This window comes from Chiloscyllium punctatum, chromosome 3 (assembly GCF_047496795.1).
Source record: "Chiloscyllium punctatum isolate Juve2018m chromosome 3, sChiPun1.3, whole genome shotgun sequence".
NCBI classification, from domain to species: domain Eukaryota; kingdom Metazoa; phylum Chordata; class Chondrichthyes; order Orectolobiformes; family Hemiscylliidae; genus Chiloscyllium; species Chiloscyllium punctatum.
In genome coordinates this window covers 100,114,810-100,137,609 of record NC_092741.1, presented here as the reverse complement: position 1 = coordinate 100,137,609, position 22,800 = coordinate 100,114,810, and the positions used below count along the sequence as shown (strand labels likewise).

The following is a 22,800-nucleotide window of genomic DNA, read 5'->3' as shown; positions in this document are numbered from 1 at the left end:
TGGGTGCAATATTCCAGAGGAGGCCTTACCAATGTCTTGTACAACCTCAACATGACTTCTCAACTCCTATACTCAAAGGACTGAGCAATGAAGGCAAGGGCGCCAAACATCTTTTAACAACTGTCTCTATATGTAATGCAAATTTCAAAGAATTATGTACCTGTAAGCCTACAACACTACCCAAGGCCCTACCATTAATTGTATAAGCTTGTTTGTTGTACCAAAATGCAATACCTTGCATTTATCCAGACTGAACTCCATCTGCCATTTTTCAGCCCATTGACCCATTTGATCAAAATCCCTTTGCACCCTTAGAAAACCTTCTTCATGGTCTACTAGGTCACCGATTTTGGTATCATCTGCAAACATACTAACCATGCCTTCTACATTCTCATCCAAATCATTTATATAAAATGACAAACAAAAGTGGATGCAGGACACCTGTGGAACACCACTGGTGACAGACCTCCAGTCCGGAAAGCAACCGTCCACCACCACCCTCTGTCTCCTGCCATTAACCCAATTATGTACTCAATTGGTAAGCTCACCCTGAATCCCATGTGACCTAACTTTACTAATTAGTCTACCATACAGAACTTTGCAGAAGGTTTTACTAAAATCCAAATCAACATCTACTGCTCTGCTATCAACGATCTTTTTGGCAACTTCCTCAAAGAACTCAAGTTTGTGAGACAGGATTTTCCTCACACAGAACCATGCTGACTATCCCTAATCATTTTTTGCCTCTTTAAATGAGCATAAACCCTATCTTTTAAAATCACCTCAAAACATTTACCCACAACCTAAGTCAGACTCACAGGTCTACAGTTCCCGGTTTCTCCTTATAACCCTTCTTAAACAAAGGCACATTAGCCACCCTCCAGTCATCAGACAACTCACCCGTAGTTATAGATGATGCAAATATTTCTGCAAGGGGTCTCATAACTTCCTCCCTTACTTCCCACAACATTCTAGGATAGATTAGAAAAGGTCCTGGAGATTTATGCGCCTTTATATTCTCGAAGACACCCTAAAATTCCTCTTCTGTAATGTAAACTCTTTTTAAAACATCAAGGTTTATTTCTCTGCATTCTCTAGACTCCATTTCTTTCTCCACAGTAAAAATTGATGCAAAATATTTAGTATCTCTCCCATCTCCTGGTGTTCAACACAAAGATAACTCCTTGATCTTCAAGAGGCCCTACCTTCTCTGTAGTTACCCTCTTGCTCTCAATGTATTTGTAGAATCTCCTTAATTATCCCTAACCGTATCTGCCAATGCTCTCACATACTCCCTCTTTGCCTTCCTGATTTCTTCTTAATATAAAAAGTAAAGCGGCATTCTTAAGGGATACAACTGAACCAACCAATCATCTTGGTAACACTGGACTTCTTTCAATCTACTTAAAATCTGATCATGTCATGGTGGAATAAAGTAGGTGCAAATATGATTTCAAATGGAAGTTTCTTGTATTTCAATGTGTTACAATGTGTTTGAGGTGTACCTGCTGTCTTAAGAACCTCCTTCCCAGCCTTAATTTGATCTTAAATCACAAGAGAGACTCTTTAATGGATACTTCTGGGAAGACTGTGCATGTAGTTGGAACTCAGATAATACTGAAGTAATGAAACTACAAGTTGTCCTGTTACTGAGAGTGTAAGATCAGAAAATATTGCAGTGTAAACCTAACATTTTCACCAATTCTTGAATTTGATGCTTTTCTCCATTACCTCAATAAATGAGCTACACTTACAGTTGCGATTCACTGAAATCACACTTTCCACTTTCACTTCCTCGAACTCTTTCAAATTTGATGGTAATAAACAGTGAAAAGCATGGTTTGGCAAATGTTAAAGAATAAACTTGCAAATATATTTGGATTTTGCATGCTCTTTTAATTTTTTTAAATATACAAAATTGAGGAAAAAAGATTATTTGCAAGACATCAAGTCCAATAAAACCTTCAAACGCAAAAATCTGAAACTTAATGCAAAATTGTTGCTCGATATAAAAAAAAAGACACGTTTTGCAATAAAGTGGCCAGCAAGAACTTTTAAAGACACACATACTCATTTAAAAAAAAATGCATAAAAGTAATGGAATTGCTTTTTCATCTTTTGACCATCCATCACTATACGGACATCAGTTTGGTTTTCCTTATTATAAATTATAGAATTTGCACAATTATGCCAAAACATCGGAGGCCGCTCTACCCTTATGAAAATTTGCTTTTAATGAAGTGCTATAGCATGAAAAGAAGTCAGAAATGCAAAACAAATGTTTGCACAATATCCAAAAACATTTACGCTATGATTAATCAGCTTTCATAGCGTAGAGTGTTTGATCAGATGATGGATGTTTTGAGATAAACTGCATTAATTCTTTACAGAAACAGAATCGGGTTAAGACATTCAATTTTGTAAATAGTCTACAAAACAAAATTCTTCAGATTAAATAAACTGCGAGTAGAATACAGCTTATTACACAACTCATTCAACTACATTATTAAATAACCTTCAGCTATCTCCATTTTTAACTTGAGTACTGAAGAATATTTTAAGGCTCTAATAATAATTTTTAAAAGATGAAGTGAACATTTACTCTTTCCCTCCCATCTTTGCACAAAGTACACATTTTATCAAGAATAAAATTCAGAACTGAAAGTTTATAAATAAATAATAGTTCAAATGAAATACTCTGCCCTGTAAGTTGGCAGCCCTTTGTAACAGCACTCTTCATCTAAACCAAACACTTCTTCAGGTTACCATCAACCATTACATTTTATATTCTTGCTGCACAAGGTGCACAGCGAGCCATAGCAGTCAGCCTGGTTCAAGTAGCGAAAAAAGACTATTTACTCAAAAGTGATCTAAATTTTGTCATCTAATGATGTTCTTATATACATTGGATCCCCTTGTAGATTCTGGTCCTTCAAAAATCTTTCATTTTTCTTTAATTTGTTTGCATCAACCTGCTATCAGTTGTATAGAAATTTAGCATTGTGCAGACCAGCTCAGAAAGATCATATTCATGCTTCCAGCCCCAGTCTTGACGAGCGTTGTGGTCATCGAATTCCATTGGCCAACTATCAGCTAAAAACAGACAGACAAATGGTAAACTTGAGAAAAGCTTTGAACATTTCTACGAGCCGCAATTGTGGATAAGGAAGCTTGTCCAAGATTTTCCATCATTGCAGATGATTATTCTTAAATTCATGACAAGTCACCTTCATGGACAAATTCCAGAGTATCTGTCAGACTACATATCAACTTGTACCTTGATAACAGACTCAGCATTAAAATCCAGTAGCTACATCTACCCATTACAAACATAGCTGAAAAATTGTTGGAGCTGGTACGTTCATATCTCAGCAAACTTTTACATTTTATGATAATTCATAATTACTGCAAAACATTTTCTCTGGCTCTGAATTTTAATTTTAAAAGGGTGTAATTCCATTTCTTCAGAAGTTACTGTTGATTAGATCTGTGAGGATTCTTCAAAATGGATCGATTGAAAAGCCACAATGGCAGTTGCCTGACTTATTAATTCATTCATAAATTAAACAGAATAAAGTTCCTTTTGAATACAGTGCATAATAAGGTCAAAATATAAATTCCAGGGATGAATACAAATCAACCAAAATATACAGTGCAATCAGAATTATGTACCAGATGGATCTGCAAACTCTACACCACACAATACTGATTGTTACACATCTCTTACCAATTGCCTGGCGCATTTCATCAATTTTGTAGGTGATCTCAAGGTCAGTCAAGTGCTTTCGAACCTCAGCCACCAGCTCTTCAGGAGTGAAGCTCATAGCACTGATATTATAGGTTCTCATGGTGAGCTGTTCCGCTGGTGCTTCCAGGATTTCCAATGTTGCACGTAGGCAGTCATCAATGTACATCATGGGAAGCCTTGTATCAGGCTTCAAGTAACATTCAAACTTCCCTGTCTTTACAGCATCATGGAAAATTTGGACTGCATAATCTGAAAAAAAAAGCAAACATCTAATGGTTGAATGTGGCATGAAAGCTTTCATGCTTCAGTTAAACTGTGAAAAGATGTGCAGTGTAACCATTGCAGTTGGTCACCTTGGTTACGTGGACATATAATCTGAAGAAACATTTGAGCTTTGAAGCTTCACAATTAGCAGGGTCAGAGATGCACACCACGGAAACAGACCCTTTGGTCCATCCCAACCAGATATCCTAAATTAATCTGGTCCCATTTGCCAGCACTTAGCCCATATCCATCTAAACCCTTCCTATTCATATACCTATCCAGATGCCTTTTAAATGTTGTAAATGTCCCAGCCTCTACCACTCCCTCCGATAGCTCATTCCATACATATACACTCTGCGTGAAAAAATTGCCCCTCAGATCCCTTTTAAATCTTTCCCCTCTCACCTTAAACCTACAACTTCTAGTTTTGAACTCCTCATCCCAGGGAAAAGACCTTGTCTATTTACCCATCCATGCCCCTCATGATTTTATAAACCTCGATAAGGTCACCCCTCAACCTAATGTGGCTATCCACAAATAAATTCTAATATGCCTTCTTGACATAGTTTGTCAATTTGTAAACTTGGAACTAAATAATGTTTGCTATTGCTTCAATTCACCATTATTTTAAAATGCTACTCAGCTTTTGTCAGATTTTGAAGGAATTTAAATTTAACGTTTTCCATTGTGCTTCACCTTCATGTGCACTCAATATAGATTATGGAATGGGTAGAAGTCATATTGCAAAAGATTTCCCCCTCTCCATCCCCAATATGCCTCTACCCTCCAGCAAGTTCGCTTTGCCTCTTCTTTCATACAACTTTGTAAAGACGCTTTGGTTAGCAAGTTTTGAGAAAATTTCTAGCTCAGGTAGGTTTGCTCGCTCAGCTGGAAGGTTCGTTTTCAGGCATTTCATCACCATACTGGGTAACATCTTCAGTGAGCCTCTGAATAAAGCACTGGTGATGTAGCTGGCTTTAACAATTCTTATAACAAGTGTTTCCCCAAAATTCATAAACCAGGACCCTCCCACAGACCCACAGTCTCACTACCTGAAACACCAACTTACAGACTGGCCAAGGAGCTACAATAAAGACTAAAACACTCAGTAGAAGACTCATGCCACTCCATCCAAGAATTCCTGAAGGCCAAAGACATGAAGATAGAAGAGGATGAAATAATAGTCTCCTTTGACAAAACCATCTTACTCACATCCATCAACATCAACGTAGCCAAGGAAACACTGATTACACTATTAGAAGTACCAAAAGACATATACACCAAACACCACCAACTTCATCAACAAGGAGAATATCATCAAGCTAGTGGACCTGTGCCTTACCACCCACTTCACCCTCAACAACAAAACCTACCAGACAAACCAACAGAACACCCATGGAATCTCCGATATCAGGGTTCTTAGCAGAAGCAGTAATGCAGAGACTTGAACAAATAGCTCTGCCAACCATCCAACCCAATCTTTGGGTCCACTACGTGGATGACACCTTTGTCATCACTAAACAAAACAAATTAGAGGGAACCTTCAATACCATCAATAATACCCTTACTGGCATAAAATTCACTAAAGAGGAGGAAAACAACAACAAACTGCCATTCATAGATGTTGCAGTAAAGCAAACAGCCAATGGGGAACTTCAAACCAGTGTCTACAGGAAAACAACACAAGCAGACCAAATATTGAACGACAGAAGCAATCATCCCAACATCCACAAACGAAGCTGCATTATTTCAATGAGCCACTACACACTGTAGAGCAGAGGAACTAAGAAGAGCAGAGGAAAATCAAACACAGTCCGCCGATTTCTCAGCAACAAATCCAAATAAGCAGACAAAACACACCCAGAAACCCTCGCCACTCTCCCCTACATCAAAGACATCTCGGAAATGACTGCCAGATTACTCAGACCCCTTGGCATCATGGTAGCCCACAAACCCATAAACACATGAAAAAGGCAGTTAATTAACTTAAAATGACCCTGTACAGACAACAAGCAAAAGTAGCGTCATTTACAAAATACCTTGCAAGAACTGTAACAAACACTACATTGGACAAACAGGCAGAAAAAACTAGCCACCAGGATATATGAACATTAAATCAGCCACAAAAAGACATGATCCACTCTCACTAGTATCCTTACATACAGGTGAGGAAGGACACCATTTCGACTGGGACAACACATTCATCCTAGGACAAGCCAAACAGAGAGATAGATGAGAATTCCTAGAAGCATGGCATCCCAACCGGAACGCTAATCAATAAACATATCGACTTGGATCCCATTTATCACTGAGAAAAATAACAGAAAATGACATCACCAATCCAAGGAAACCCAAACATATAAACAGAAAGCAGGCTACACCACCAGTGTTTCATCCGGAGGCTCACTGAAGATTTTATCTAGTATGATGACAAAACGTCTGAAAACAAACCTTGCAGCTCAGCGAGCAAACCTATATCCAGATGCTTTGGTCCATGCCTTTGCCCTACAAACCCATCCTTTCATTTAGAGCCTGCTGATTTACGCTTAAGGAGTGATAAAAAGGATGTCAAACAACTGGATGTTGTTACTAAGTTTTTAGCAACAGATCAGGAAAAAACCTCCAATCTGTGTCAAATTAATCTTAGTCTGGAAACAATACCAAATGTTCTCAATCAGGATTCCTGAAACTCTCAAATAATCTACAAACACTGCTCATAAGTAAATTAACGCAGATTTCAGTAACAACCACGACTGGCTTTAATACTCAAGAGCATTTTGACAGCGTAACAATTTATGGAAGTTTCACAAAGGAATTCAGGCAAATACTGAAGAATAACACTTTCAGAATACGATTATCGTAACTACTGCTTTTTACTTGATTTTTCAGTTTTTGTTAGGTGCTGTCTCCTCAGAAGGATTCTTTATTCTGGTAGCGAATTGCCGTGGATGATTCTCCGAGTTATAGGTGCTAAGTACAAGTCATTTATAACTGTACATATTAATTTGCTTCAAATAAAAATTGCAGATACATTTCGTAGTTTATCACAGAAACTAAACAGACTAGTTTCAGAATTTATTTTCTGGACTTCACAGAATTATTGGGTCCCTGCTGAATTCAATGTTAAATCAATTATTAGTGCTCTTAAAATTTAAAACATAAACACTGCATTATTTGTTTGTAGTAAGGTAATTGCTAAAACTCTCATGGGTTTGATTTATCTAAGTACAGATTATCAACTATGTCCGATGTAGATAGTGAAAACAGTCTAAAATTACTTGACTGTAATAGAACGGTTTCAGGAGGCAGTGTGTACGTGCTGGTTTATTTTGGGACTTAATTGCAAAGGATCCTATTTCCTTAAGTTTCAAATGTGGTGTTTCTTTTTGCCATGCCATACTGTACAAATCAACACAATCTGACCACTGTAAACTTTGGCTGCATTATTTTAATTTATATACAGAACCTTTATTGTTACAGGACTTTCCTGCCACTCCACAAAAGTTTATACAGTTTCTAAGTCTATTTACCTGATGGTAACAATGCAAAAAGGAAACACAGTGTTTGCAGAAAGAGCTGGAGTCAAAAGATAAGAACAAGATTCGATGGGGAGAAACAGAACTTTAGGGAGACAGCAGAGAAAGTTCAGGAGAACATAAAATGTCAAGTTTTATGTCAAATACACAAAAGCCTGTGGAACAGTGATCTGGGAGTTTTCATACCCAGCTCTTCATGCCCATTTCTGACTCCTTTGACTCTCTTCCCACTAAACTGCTTTTCATCTTTCTTGTTTGCTGGTCCTCTCATTAGCTGATTTTGCCAACAATTCACTATTCAGATATTCTCCTTTTCTTTATTTAGAAGTTATTATCTGTGATCGTTTTTTTCTGAAGAGATACTACAATCCTGTATCCTATCTTCATTTGCGAGTGTTGTCACCTCTCAAATACCCACATTTCCTAGATTTCTTTGTTTCAATTCCTTCCATCTAGTTTTTGTTCCTATCCCAGTGCTGAAATAGTTCATGAAAAAGTCACAAGTGATATCTAATGCAATTGTTACCATTGTAACCTTTCCCTTCCAGTCCTCCTTGATCAGCCTGCAGACTTTGACAAGGATGACCACACCTTTTGTTTCCAGCACCTTTCCATCATCATCCTGCTGGTTGGGAAAGAACTCTGCCTAGTTCCAGTCTTATCCAATTATTATTGAAGCAATTGAAATACCTCATTTTCACTCTTGCAGCTACCTTGAGCGTTGCCAAAAAAATAACCAATTCTTAGTCCTCTTCCCGTGGCGATGTCACCAATGAGCTTGTAATACTTTTCAGATATCTGTTAATCACAGCCAGTTCTGTTTCACTAGTACTTCTCTACAATTACTAAATTCTGTCAGACTGCTTGCCCAATAACCAGTACTGAATAAGTAAAAACAATTCCTACAATGAAATATTGAAAAGATCAAAGATGTCAACATTTGGTCCACTTCAAACTAGCTACTAACTCCACCACCTCTTTCACTGTCACTTGAGATTCAATGAACTTGGTAACACCAAGACTGCAAACAATGTGGGAATCTAACCACACATCCACACATTAAGATCACATCCACCTTCTGAACCTTGTCAGAATCTGCCTCTGCCTCTGTCTGTCTCAGTCGATCCGCTGCTAAAATCCGTGAACAATCTTTCTGATACCTCTATTCTTGAAAATCCCAATGCACTTTGGCCAGTCTCCCATCATGTACCCTGTATAAATGTGGTCATTCAAATGTCTGCTGCTGTGTGCTTACTCACACCAAGTCTTGTTCACACATCATGCCTTTGTTTGCAGGCCTAAAGTGGGATCCTGATAAGCAAAACCTTGATTTTAAAGTCCACACATTTGTTTTCAAATACTTATATGGTCTTATTCCTCAGCTATAATCCTCCTCAGCCCCAAAAATGCATGCTTAACTCTGGCATTGAGCACCCCAAGTTTAATTCTCCAGCTGAGAGTGGCCACACTCTCAGCTGGACAAATCTTAAGCTCTAGAAATCTCTCTTTACGTCATCTCAATTCATTTTCTGCTTTGAGTCCTCAAACCCTGCCTCTGCCGAGCCTGTTGGTCATCTGCTCAAATGTTACTTTATTTGGTTCAATGTCCAGTTTTGCTTTAAATGTGACATGCATTGATGTTCTGTTACTTTAAAATATACCATATAAATGCTTCTTGTTGTTATGTTCTTACATTTTGTAGTGTAGTCAAATCTCTGATTAACGATGGCAAATACAAAACGTTTTAGAAGCAGACAGGCTGACACAAACATTTAGAGACTAGAAGTAATCAATTTTACTACTGAACAGAATATACAATTTTCACCTTAAAAAGGTTGGAAAGAATTTCAAGAAAGCAAACAGCTTTGCTTCAGCTCAAGTATGTAGCTTAGAATAGAAGTTAGGTGAAGTCAGTGACATAAAATATTTGTAGTGTTAGCTGAAATAGTTGCTTTAGTTTTTCCTGATGTTGAACTGAAAGATGTTACTCAGTCAGGATTAAGCTCCACAAAGTACATGTAAATCAACCACTATAAATGACCTGAAAAAGAGCAGCACAAAGATAAATAGGAGGAGCCAAGAAGTCATATGTCAGAGCTATCAATTCAAGGCAGGAACTGAAGGAATTGCTCAAGATGCACTGGTTGCACTCAGATAAGATGAAGCAATACATGAGAGGGACAGTTGATGACTAGATACTGAAAAACAAAAAGCCACATCAGGTTTCCTAATTATTTGAAATCACACGCAGTCCCCTAAATGAACAAGTCCTCCACATGCTTTATGGTTTTTTTTCAAAGATTGCTCCTGTTCTGACGTTTTAGCACAAATCCTTCTTCAAATGACAAAGCATCAGCTATAACAATTGAGATCAGCGGGGGCATTCTCGTAAATATGCTGCTACAATGGAGTCTAGATTTAAATGCAATGCAGAATGCAGGACAGGTAAAACTCTATTGACTGAGAATTCTGATATACGATGGCTTTTTCCACACCACGGTTCTCTACAACAGGCAGTTCCTGGATTGTGAACAGGTTGTGTTCTGGATCTGTTTGAATTGTGCAGAATTTGGAACCCAATGGAGGGCAGCTGTTTCTAAGTACAGGAAATGTTCGTACACCAAATCTTTAAAACTACAATCATGCATGGCATTACATTTGTAAATATGAGCATTCATAAGTCAGATGTTCATAAACCTGCACTAAATGTGTCTTTACATGATGCATAACTAGTGAGTATTGTATTAAATCAATATTGTTCATTGTGTAAAGATCACAGAAGAAAGCTGATATACCTGTTGTGCCGCCACCTGGTTGGGTGTCTGCAGAAATTATGCCAGGATACCTCAGACATCGAAAATCCATGCCGTACTTGTGATGGTAATACTATTGAGCAAACAGCATATATTTAAATTCAGCACAGAAAGAAAAATTCTGCTCTACCACTGATATTGTTGCATAATTATATAAGTAATTTTTAGTGCAAGCTGACAGGATTTAATCAAACCTGTTTTGATTTTGCTGATTCTCTACAAATACAAATATAAAAAGGGACTGAGTCAATACTTCTCTTTGGAGTAGCCACAGTAGCAAATAATTGCTCCCAAACAAAATACGTTGCATGCACAATGATACATCAGCTGTACAGGCTTTGTAAATAGAATTGGAAACAATTTGCCTGGAGCGGGGATCAAATGGAAGGTCAGAGATATTCTGGAGGAAGGAGTTACAAAAAAAAGAAAACTTAAAAGTCAACAGAGGAGGATTTATGGTGAATCACATCAGAATAATTAAAATTGAACAAATACTTGTTCATTCTCAGACCATTTATTAAATCAAGCATATTCTTGATTTAAATATTTGAAAAATACATTCTTATTAAAACCGGAATGGATTTTATAGGGTAGAGAGATTTGAAGATACAGAGCACCGAGATACATACCTCACCCATAAGCTCAGCATGCACTTTGGAGACGCCATAGATTGTTCTAGGTCTCTGTACGCACAGATCAGGAGTTGGGTTTCTGGGAGAAGTTGATCCAAATGCACCAATTGTGCTGGGAACAAACAGGCGAAGGTTATGTTCCGCAGCAATATCCAGAATATTATGCAGACCTGTTAACAGATAATGTTACACATAAAACTTCAAAAACACATTGAGAGATTTGTTCAGTACAATTCACTCATGAAACAAAACAAAATATGTTGGAAGAACTTTAAAACACCTCAATTAAATATGTCACTTATAAAATGACCAACTAAAACCTTCATTTTCGAAAATAGATTTGCTCTTGTAGAAGAAGTGTAGCTCAAATTTATACTTGCAAACAAAACATTTAAAATGCACCTTGGTGCATTATTTGCCAAGTTAAAATTTCAAACAGAGGTCAAATTCAGCTAAATATATAAATGGAATATTTACAGAAGTATCAATTGTTGTACATTCCTCACCGGTTATATTGACATTGCGTGCTAGAGGGACATTTGCTTCCCCAACTGCACTCAGCAGAGCACTGTAGTGAATTAGCCATGTGATACGATTGTTGACGACAATTTCACGCAGATTCTTATAATCCAAGATGTCAGAATATATACATGGTCCTAAATAATCAAGAAGTGATTTGTTAAAAATAATTTGAATGTCTCTTTAAAAAAAAATGTGTTTTCTGTTTTTAAAGTCTGAGCACTTACCACTGTGGAACACATGATCTGGGGGTTTCCTGATGTCAGAGAGAATTACGTTGTTTTTACCAAAGCGATTTCTGTTGAAAGAATCAATATATTCTTGTTAAGATGTTTAACTGAGGTATATGAACAAAGAAAATTACAGCCCAAGAACAGGCCCTTCAGCCCTCCAAACCTGCACCAATCCAGATCCTTTATCTAAACCTGTCGCCAATTTTCTAACAAGCTGTTTCCCTCTGCTCCCAGCCCATTCCATGTATACATGACTAATCCAAAAAAAACTTGCACTTTCTCAAAATGTTTTTCTTGCTCACTTTATGGGCACATCAATAAAGTCTAGAATCTATACAAATTAGCCACAGAAATTAAGTAAAAGGTTCCATTTGAATAGGTATCATAAAAGTTTGGCATGCTTTCCTTAATCTGAAAGCTTTAGATAATTTACAAGACCAACTGGTTTGGAAAGATAAGGATTATTCATTATCAGTAATGGTCTGATTCAGGCTAATTAATCTTGAAAGAGCATGAAAAAACACCAACACAACTGGTTTTAGGTCTAGTTCATTTAATTTAATTTTTCTGATCTTCTCTTGGTTTGACAGATTCCAAACATCTAAAAAGGTATAGACTATCCCATCTGAGTGGGAAACTTACCTGCAGTCTTGTCAAGTACATAAATTGTTGCACATTTATCATTTGATTTGCGTGAACTTTCTATATTTCAAACTTTACTCACATACCTTAACAAGTTAGCAAGCCCCACACCAAGCTGTCCTAAGCCACCTGAAATACAGAAAGCTTATTAGCACAAAATTTAAAACAACGCATTTAACTTTCACTAGCAGTTTTGCTTGCTTGAATAAATCCATATGCAGCTATTGTGGCAAGATCAGTTCATCCTTCAGGTAAGAATTCCAAAAATAGCCAGGTCAGGTTCAACAATTGTTCATCTTGATAGATTAGAAAACCGCAAGAGTGACTATAAGCACGATTAATATGACATTAGTTGCACAGTGTGCAAAATGAAACTTGATTTATACAAACAGTACACAAACAGAATATACAATTCAACAGGCTGCATGACTTAACATATTTAGGCAGGAGAATAGAAAGCCGATTTACTTTGATGCACGAAACTCGTAAATACTGATGTCTGAAGAGCCCTGCTCACTTGCACAATGAACACCAATTTAGCAGAGGTACATGCAGCAATTCGGAAGATAAGTGTGTGTTGGCCTTATTATTGCAACGAGATTGGAATGAGAATACAGAAGTCTTTCTACAACTGGGCAGGGCTTTGGCGAGGACTACCTGGAAAACTAAATGTTTTGATATTTAAATTCTGATAACTAAATTGCATATTTAATTTTCATATATTTGTATTTGAGGTGATGCAGGAGAGGCCTGTTAGATTGGTACCTGAAATGAGAGTTGTTCTTTACAAGGCTGAGCAAATTGGGCCCATACTAGAGTTAAGAATGAGAAGTGATCTTATTTAAATACAAATCTCTGAAGGGATTTGATAGCATGAACATTGGAAACAAAATGTTTCTCTGGCTGAGAAACCTAGAATTTGGGGGCACAATCTCAGGATACAGGGTATGAGAAATTTGGTAAAAATCCTTGAAATTCTCTGCTTGAGAGCCTGCAGAAGCTTCATTGTTTGTCAGACTTAAAACTGAAATGCTTTTTGGTTTGGGGAAAGGGCAACAAAGAGGGTAAAAATTAGCCACAGTCATATTGAGTGACAGAGCAAATTCTAAGAGTTTTACGGTTTACTCCTGCTTTTACTTTTGAGATTTATTATATAGCTACAAGTATTTATGTAAACAAAATAATATATTCATAACCGAATTGTTCCAAGACAATTGTTAGATTTTTGTAAACAATTCACCGACGTAGAAAGATGTACACAGCTACAACCTCATCAGATAAGAAAGACTATTGTGCAGTAAATCTCATTTCTCTGATCTGGAGTGATTCCTGTAACCTGTTTACTTCATTTGGTTTTTTTTGTATAATTTTACGATGTAGTGTGAATACATTTATTAGAATGAACTTGAATATCTGGGATCTAAAATCTCAAGTCTTTCAACACTGGAGACAACAACAGTGCCTCTGATGATTGAGAATTTTATATTGGATATGCAGACTACCTTGTATTAGTTGTATTCAGCTGGAGCTGACATGGGACTCTTACAACGGTTCTCAAGTGTCCTTGAATTTGGATAGAGTTAAAAATGTTAGCTGGATTCTGATTTCAAAGTGACTCAAGCACGTGTGGTTTGGCATTTAAAAGGAGGACATCAGATATGATCATGCTAAATATTGTAATCAAATACACTGTTTGAACTCGTGCTTCAAGAACAAAAATTGAGTATGGTGTTTGGAAGGCGGTGGGTTGGGAAGAGAGAGAGAGAGCGAGAGCGCAGTGGGGTTATCTATAAAACCATATCCAAAAGATGATAACTTGCTTCACAGGGGCAAGACAGAAAGAATGCCCAGAAATGAAGTAAAACCTGGGCTGGAAAACCTGTACCTATTGCACATATCATGCTTTAATAGTTAGTAAGTTGTTTTCTTTCTCCTCAAAGTCAAAGATTAGAATTTAAGGTAATACTAGTATCTAATTTTATATAGGCTCCTTTATTCTAAGTATCGAAATGAAATCAAATTTAAAACACCACATACCTGTGATAAGAACACGGGGATGATCCGATTCAGCAAAAGACACAGAGTGAAAGCTTGCATCTACATTTATTTGTCTTGGAGAGCAGCTCATCAGTCTGACTGACACAGCAGGAATCTGGCAACTACAACCATTGCTCAGTAGCACTTTTTTAGCAGTCTTGGCCAAATTCCTGAAAACTGGCATTCTTCACGTCTGAGAATAAAAGATGTAAGTTCAAGTAGGCAGTTAAAGTAATACTCCAAAACATATTCAGTAATTTTAAATGAATCTTTATTGACATGTTTAAACAATCTACAAAAGAGAAATAGATCATTCTAGAAATAACTCATGCCATTTCACACATCAGCCGTACTCCATTCCTCTTCTTCTGTCAGCAGATCCTTCCAATAAACTTACCTTGTTCACCTATCTTCCTCTCAAATTCAGGAGTGGCATGTATCATCACAGCTATGTTATATTTGCATATCCCTCGTTCTCAGCACTCCTGGCTACAGAATTTCCCATTGGATATATTATATTTAATGTTTATAATTTCTAAACTTAGATACTCATTTGGTTTAAAACAAATTATGTCCTTTGACCTTGCTGTTCTATTCAAGTTTCAATGCACATTATTTGTTGGTACTATTGATTGCTCCTTGGATTATTCCAGTCATCCATCCAATTCTCATTCCTTCATGAATATGTAAAAACAAATATCTTAGTTGATGTGTTTATAATCCAGCACTTGACAAGTACAACACTGGCATCATATCAACATCTTTACCAGTAGTAAATTCAGTGTAAAGGATATAGCCAGCTAGATTGAGAAAAATTACAAAGGATAAAACATTGATAAGTTCATGCTGATCGAGGAAAATTACTGATTACAATGCAAAAAACAAAAACAAAAGATAGAAACAATATTGTCTGCATGCTATGTATATCCAACTAACAATTCAAAAAAGGATGCATATAGAGAACAATGCCTTTAAAACAGTGATGGCAAGTAAAACATCTACATCAATTGTCTGACACTGACTGCACCACTGCAAGATGCCCTCTTTCTTTAAAATTTTAAATTGTTAACCATCAATGCTTTCAGCAAATGCTTCCAGATGTTATTTGCTTATGCATGCTGATGTATGTGGAACAAATTACTCTGAAACACACTGTACCTAAAACAAGCTGAATAAACAAAACAAGTTATGTGCAACATTGAGCAGCACGGTGGCACAGTAGTTAGCACTGCTGCCTCACAGCGCCAGAGACTTGGGTTCAATTCCCGCCTCAGGCGACTGACTGTGTGGAGTTTGCACATTCTCCCCGTGCCTGCTCTGGTTTCCTCCCAAAGTCCAAAAATGTGCAGGTTAGGTGAATTGGCCATGTTAAATTGCCCGTAGTGTTAGGGGAATGGGTCTGGGTGGGTTGCGGGTCAGTGTGGACTTGTTGGGCCAAATGGCCTGTTTCCACACTGTAAATAATCTAATCTAATCTAATCTGATCAAAAGTTCCAACCTCGTAAATAATATTACCTTATACCAAAGTGCACAAAACATTCTGTTGATCCTCACCAGACTACATCCATTTTTAATTGCTGTAATGGCAGCTGATCAACAATATCCACAAAACAAATCCAATTGGAAGCTGGTCAACACTTTTGATATCATCAAGTATCGATCTAGTTCATAAATCAGAATTCAAGCAAGTAATCTTAGCAAATAATGCACAAAGAACATCCGAGCAATCACAAAATGACTTCAAAAACACAGCAGTTTGCTTTCCCCAAATATGACTAAAGCACACAAATCACTAAGATCTGGAAGAACTTTTGTCCAAGACTGGCAATTCACCACAAATTCAGTGCTCATACACATTCCCTACTACCCGTTACCTAAAATAGGATTAATCCCCAATCCCTATCATTGCAAAACATTTTTGGTGACGAAGGGGTTGGTATGCCAAAAGACACTACTAGAAAGCACAGGTTTCTGAATTTTACCAAGTTAACCTATCATACTAACTGCTGTACCAACTATTGTCTTATTAGTAGTCTGCAAATAGTGTCACACTTTTCATTGCTCTATAACAAAAGGTCTTATCAGCTGCCAAAAACTGAGATTTAACTGGATTAATATAGTACTGGGACCAGATAGGCTAAAGGATTTTCAGTTATGTAGTTGGAACTTGACAATGTAGACCAAGTTCTCTTCTGAGGACCCATTACAGAGCTATTTTATAAAACATTCAGATTTCACAAATTTGTAAAATCTGTAATTTCAAATTTCACAAATTTGTAAATTTGTGAATCTCTCCCCCAGAGATTCACTGCTCTAGGGAAAAACTACAGGGCAAGAGGTCAGATAAATTAAGCTTGCTGTTATCCAGGTGTCTACTCCAAACACCATTCAGTACCCTCTCTGCTCCATTTATCAGCTAAATGGACAAACCTACAACATGATAACATTTCAGAAATGTGCGTGCATTTTGCACTTCTTAAATTCCCCCATCAGTTGTAAATCAAATTATCCTGTAGAAACAGCACCAGTTATGTAAAATGCTTGCCCCTATAGCCTTGCCATAAAATGTTGTACTTTGTGGAGATGTTGGCACCTGTTGTACTTTCATTGTTTTACTTCTCTCCTGCAATATGTACAGTGCTGGCTGGGCAGCATTGATTGCCTCTGCCAAGTTACCCATGACAATTTGAATTTGGGAGTTACTTGCGCATGCCCACTGACAAGTGTTGTGAGCAGTGCTATTGGGAGCATATTAATAACATAAATGAAAGAAATTCGCAAATCCATGCTAATGGATTTTAATGTAGGGAAATGGGAGATCATCTAGTCTGGACTGAAACAGAGAACAAAAGATCACTTCCAAAGTAGTTTAAATTCAGAAACAATGTTGGTCCAAAAAAAACTTGGACATTCACATACACCGATAATTAAAAACATCATTAACAGGTCACATAAGACCCTCCAACGCATCTCGTCCACATGCCCTCCAACGCATCTCGTCCACATCCCGCACCTCCGCCCTCAGACCCCACCCCTCCAACCGTCACAAGGACGGAACGCCCCTGGTGCTCACCTTCCACCCTACAAACCTTCGCATCAACCAAATCATCCACCGACATTTCCGCCACCTCCAAAAAGACCCCACCACCAGGGATATATTTCCCTCCCCACCCCTTTCTGCCTTCCGCAAAGACCGTTCCCTCCGTGACTACCTGGTCAGGTCCACTCCCCCCTACGACCCACCCTCCCATTCTGGCACTTTCCCCTGCCACCGCAGGAACTGTAAAACCTGTGCCCACACCTCCTCCCTCACCTCTATCCAAGGCCCTAAAGGAGCCTTCCACATCCATCAAAGTTTCACCTGCACATCCACCAATATCATTTATTGTATCCGTTGCTCCCGATGCGGTCTCCTCTACATTGGGGAGACTGGGCGCCTCCTAGCAGAGCGCTTTAGGGAACATCTCCGAGACACCCGCACCAATCAACCAAACCGCCCCGTGGCCCAACATTTCAACTCCCCCTCCCACTCTGCCGAGGACATGGAGGTCCTGGGCCTCCTCCACCGCTGCTCCCTCACCACCAGACGCCTGGAGGAAGAACGCCTCATCTTCCGCCTCGGAACACTTCAACCCCAGGGCATCAATGTGGACTTCAACAGCTTCCTCATTTCCCCTTCCCCCACCTCATCCTAGTTTCAAACTTCCAGCTCAGTTACTGCCTCCTTGACTTGTCCGACCTGCCTATCTTCTTTTCCACCTATCCACTCCACCCTCTCCTCCTTGACCTATCATCTTCATCTCCTCCCCCACTCACCCATTGTACTCTATGCTACTCTCTCCCCACCCCCACCCTCCTCTAGCTTATCTCTCCATGCTTCAGGCTCACTGCCTTTATTCCTGATGAAGGGCTTTTGCCCGAAACGTTGATTTCGCTGCTCGTTGGATGCTGCCTGAACTGCTGTGCTCTTCCAGCACCACTAATCCAGTATTTGATTTTCAGCATCTGCAGTCATTGTTTTTACCACATAATAGGTCAGATGACCAAAGCTTGGTTAAATACATAGCATTTTAAAGGAGTGTTTAAAGGAGGAAAACAGGGTAGAGGGGCGATTAGGGAGGGGAATTCCAGAACTCGGGACCTACACAACCGACAGCATAATTTCTGGTCATGAAACAATCAATATCAGAAATATTCAAGTTCGTGGAATGATATCTAAAGTCCAATTTTTAAATTGCAAACAAATTACACAAACTAAATGTTATTTCCCGGAACTTAGGAAGTTGATTTGATGAATATTAAAGCGATCTACCCTATTTTTGTTGGTGAGGCAACTTAAAAACAGGGGTCAAGAGTTCAATAATTTGACACAGCCCTTTCAAGGACAAGCCACTTCTACATTTGAAAAGTGGAACATTCTTCCATAATAGATGAATCAATGTTAATTTTAATTCTGAGTGATTAATTTTCCTTAGCCAAAATATTTAAGGTATACAGAGTTAAAGAATTTTGAACAAAGAACTGCATTGACCGGAAATCTGAAACAATAACAGAAATTGGTGGAGAAACTCAGCAACTCTGATAGCTTCTATGCAGAGAAAGCAGAGATGGAGCAGAGCAAATATGGAGTTAGATCACAAATTAGGCTTCCCATCAAATGGTTAAAAAAGGTTGTGAGGGATGAAGAGCTTCTAAATGGAGAAGCACAAAGGATGGGTCAGTTCTGCAAATGTACACCTTCTATTCCTGACGAAGGGCCTTTGCCCGAAACGTCGATTTTCCTGCTCCTCAGATGCTGCCTGAACTGCTGCGCTTTTCCAGCACCACTCTAATCCTGTTTAACTATCGCCAGAGTCGAAACACTCAGTCTGATTTCTCATCACAGGTGCTGCCACTCCTGCTGAGCTTTTCCAGCAATTCCTGTTTTTGTTTTTGACTTTCAGCAGTTAATCTGCAGTTCTTTTGGTTTCTTTTTAACTATCCTCCACACAATCCTTCTTCCTCATCTATTTAACTAACTTCACCTTGAAGACATCTGTTACTAGCCTCAGTAAGTCACTTGTGTTAGTGCAATCTACATTCTAATCACTTTCTGGGCAAAGATATAATCTCCTAAATTCTTTATTGGATTTTTGACAATTATTTTACGACTTTTATTCTTGGTCCTAACATAACTCGAAAAATCTTAATGTCTGCCCAATCAAATTGGGAAAATTGATAAATGCCCTTGTACTGTCAAACCTAGAAACCAATTCAGCGGAATTAAAATATTTAAAAACAGCTGTGGATCAAATTAATTTTGATTCTTTGAGAAAACATCTCTATCAATTTCTTAAGTGTTCAATATTAGATGGTAAAATTCATGGGTTAATGGGAAAGTTTGGAAATCGCCTTTTAGACATTTACAGAATAAAAATGAAACTGTTTGCCAGTACACACATTTAGTATTACAAATAGATGTAAACTTTTTTTCCCTTCTTTGCCATTGTAGTGTCACTTCAGATAATCTTCTCTGTTCTTAATTCTCTGAATCATATTTATGTTGAGGATGACCTTCAGCCACTTATACTACTTAATTCCTATCCTCGGCCACAATGGTTACTTCCTCTTAAAATTTTAGGTTTTCGAAATTCAGATCAAACGTCATTTCATTATTACTTCCTTGTTCCACTCCGATCACTGGAACGGATGCGCGCTCCCTGTCTTAAGCTTAGAAAGGAGAGACTGACGGACACTGTCACAGAAATATCATTCTCAATGACAAAGAGAGCAACACTGTCCTGTCTTCTCACTGATGTAGTTCAGCTAACGAAAGGGCAGGATCACATCATGGGTTTCCGCTTTTAAAAAAAAACCCAACAGCTGTAACATTGGGGATGAAATTAATCGGAAGGGGTTGTTGAAGCTGCAGTACCCATTCACATCTGAAATGCAGTTAGGTTCTCATTCAGCTGGGGAGAAACAGATTGTGAAGAAGGTCCCATCAATTACAGAACACACTGTCGGGCAAATAACCCTGAATGTGCATTACGTTCAGGCACGTAAGGTCAGACACCTTAACGCTGCGAGAGATTACCACAGTGAGACAGACATCCGCCTGTGGGCAGGCGAGGCTGCGACAGAAAGTTTCCGCATCCACACCCCGCCCGCGGCCAAAGCCGATCCCACCGCCAACGGGACCTGAAAGGTGTTACCTCCCGCTCAGCAGCAATCGCCTCTGGCAGGGAAAGAGGAAGCCAAAGTGGCACTGCCCTGCCAGGCCCGGCCTAGCTAAGCGCATGCTTAAAGCAGTTGGTGGCGGGGCGGCCTCGAGCCCGTGCCCGGGAACACCAAGCCCTACCTCAGACGCGTCGATCACGATCTGTCTGGCCCCAATCTGATTGCATCAGCCACTCCGCGCTACTCTTTTATATGACGGGTTTGGGGGGCGGGGCCAACACCTGCCCGCGATTGGTTGGTGGTGCCCTGCCTCCCGGCCCATTGGTCCATCGGGAAGAGTCTCGCCTGTTTCTGTCCCGCAACCACCAATCAGCTTGCAGGAACCGCGGACCGGCTTCCCGGCCCCCACGTGGCGCCGGCTTTCCCGGGTAGGGGGAATCCAGATCTCGTGCAAGTGGGCACTTCGGAGATAAATGCTTCTCTTCCCTTTGTCTGAAACACAACTAAGAAGTTGCACTTCTAGGGTAAACTGTAGCACGTCGTTACTGTTATCAGTGTCACTCAGAAAGCAGGTGGCGAGTTAAAACAACATCTTTAATTCTGACTTATCGCCTCCATCCTCTCGGGCAGGGCAATGCCACTTTGGCTTCCTCTTTCCCTGCCAGAGGCAATTGATGTTGATTGGGAGGTAACCCCGTTGGCGGTGGGATCGGCTCTGGCCGTCGGCGAGGTGTGGATGCCCAAACTTTATCAACTTGACCTAACGCACCAGAAAACTGCCCTTCTAGCAACAAAATTTACACACAATTCCAACGTACAGTGGGTAGCAAAAGTTAGTATGTAGGCGTACTAAGTGATTAAAACATCATAAAAGTTAGAAAAAAAACCTTTTACAATCTTTAACTAAGGTAGGACCTTTGCAGTCTAACAGGAATTTATAATGGGGAACAAAGTTATTGCTAAACATTGTGAAAACAGGAAAATAAGGCTCAAATAATGTACCAGAAGTAATGTGGAACAACAGAGGGTTTAGAAAAAGGAAAGAACTGAAGCAAATCTACATTAGTACAGAACTTGTGTTGAACAAAATAGGATTGAAGGCTCATGAATCCCCAGGTCCAGATAATCTGCATCCAAAGTACTGAAGGAAGTAGCCACAGAAATATGGATGCAATGATGGTCATTTTCCAAGATGCTTTAATCCCTGGAAAAGTTCCTACAAATTGGAGGGAGCAAATTTAACCAGACTATTTAAAGGAGGAAGTAGAGAGAAAACAGGAAACTATGGACCAATGAGTCTGACATCAGTCTGTGAGAAAGATACGAGAGTTCATTATCAATGATTTTACAGCACAGCACGAAGAAAACAGGTAGAATTAGACACAGTCATAATAGATTTACAAATTAGGAAAATTGTGCTGAATATTTTTTTGGAATTCATTGAGGCTGTAATTGGAGTTGATTGGGGATGCGGTTTATTTTGACTTTACAAGGTTTTCAATAAAATCCCACATAAAATAAAGTAAAATTAAAGTGCATGGGATTGAGGGCAGTGCATCGAGATGGATAGAAAATTGGTTAGCAGTCAGGTAACAAAGAGTAGGAATAAACTATTTGCTTTCTGAATGGCAGGCAAAACTGCATACATAATGGAAGAGTGACCTGTGAGGAGGAGGCAGAGATGCTTCAGTGTGATTTGGACATGTTTCAGTAGGCAAATGCATGCCAGATGCAGTATAATGTGGATAAATGAGAGATTATCCACTTTGGTAGGAAAATAGGAGACATTATTATTCGAATGGCTATAAATTGAGAAAGGGGAATGTTCAATGAGCCCTGAGTGAATTCCTGCACCTGTTGCTGAAACAAGTGAATGGGTGCAGCAGACAGTGAAAAAGGCACATTGTATGTTAGTCTTTATAGCAAGAAGAGTAGAGTACAGAAAGAAGGATGTCTTATTGCAGTTAAACAAGGCATTGGCGAGGCCACACATAGAATATGGTGTGCGGTTTTGGTCTCCTTGCTTGAGGAAGGATGTTCTTGCGATAGTGGGAGTGAGTGAATGTTTACCAAATTGATTCCTCAGTTGACAGGACTTTGAATGAGGAGAGATTGAATCAGATAGGTGTTTTTTTAATCAGAGTTGAGAAGAGTGAGGGGAAAATTTCATAGGAGCCTATACAGTTCTAACTGGACTCGAGAGGTTAGATGTAGGAA

General features: G+C 38.9%; 1 protein-coding gene across 1 annotated transcript; it reads right to left on the bottom strand.

Moving 5' to 3' along the window:
- Window positions 1-1,875: 1,875 nt before the first annotated feature.
- tdh (L-threonine dehydrogenase) lies at window positions 1,876-20,803 on the bottom strand. Its single transcript, XM_072557471.1, has 9 exons — window positions 20,765-20,803; window positions 14,425-14,617; window positions 12,474-12,516; window positions 11,740-11,810; window positions 11,500-11,649; window positions 10,991-11,163; window positions 10,344-10,434; window positions 3,728-3,997; window positions 1,876-3,093 (listed from the first exon to the last, which is right to left on the bottom strand). Exons 2-9 carry the CDS (start codon window positions 14,606-14,608, stop codon window positions 2,954-2,956), a joined length of 1,122 nt encoding a protein of 373 aa, XP_072413572.1. The 5' UTR covers window positions 14,609-14,617; window positions 20,765-20,803; the 3' UTR covers window positions 1,876-2,953.
- Between the last annotated feature and the right edge of the window lie 1,997 nt (window positions 20,804-22,800).

Coding starts and splice junctions, on each gene's coding strand:
- tdh (XM_072557471.1), bottom strand. CDS start 14,608: ATGCCAGTTTTCAGGAATTTGGCCAAGACTGCTAAAAAAGTGCTACTG. Junction 11,650..11,739: donor AGATCATGTGTTCCACAGTG/GTAAGTGCTCAG, acceptor TTGATTATTTAG/GACCATGTATATATTCTGAC. Junction 11,164..11,499: donor ACGCAATGTCAATATAACCG/GTGAGGAATGTA, acceptor ATCTGTTAACAG/GTCTGCATAATATTCTGGAT.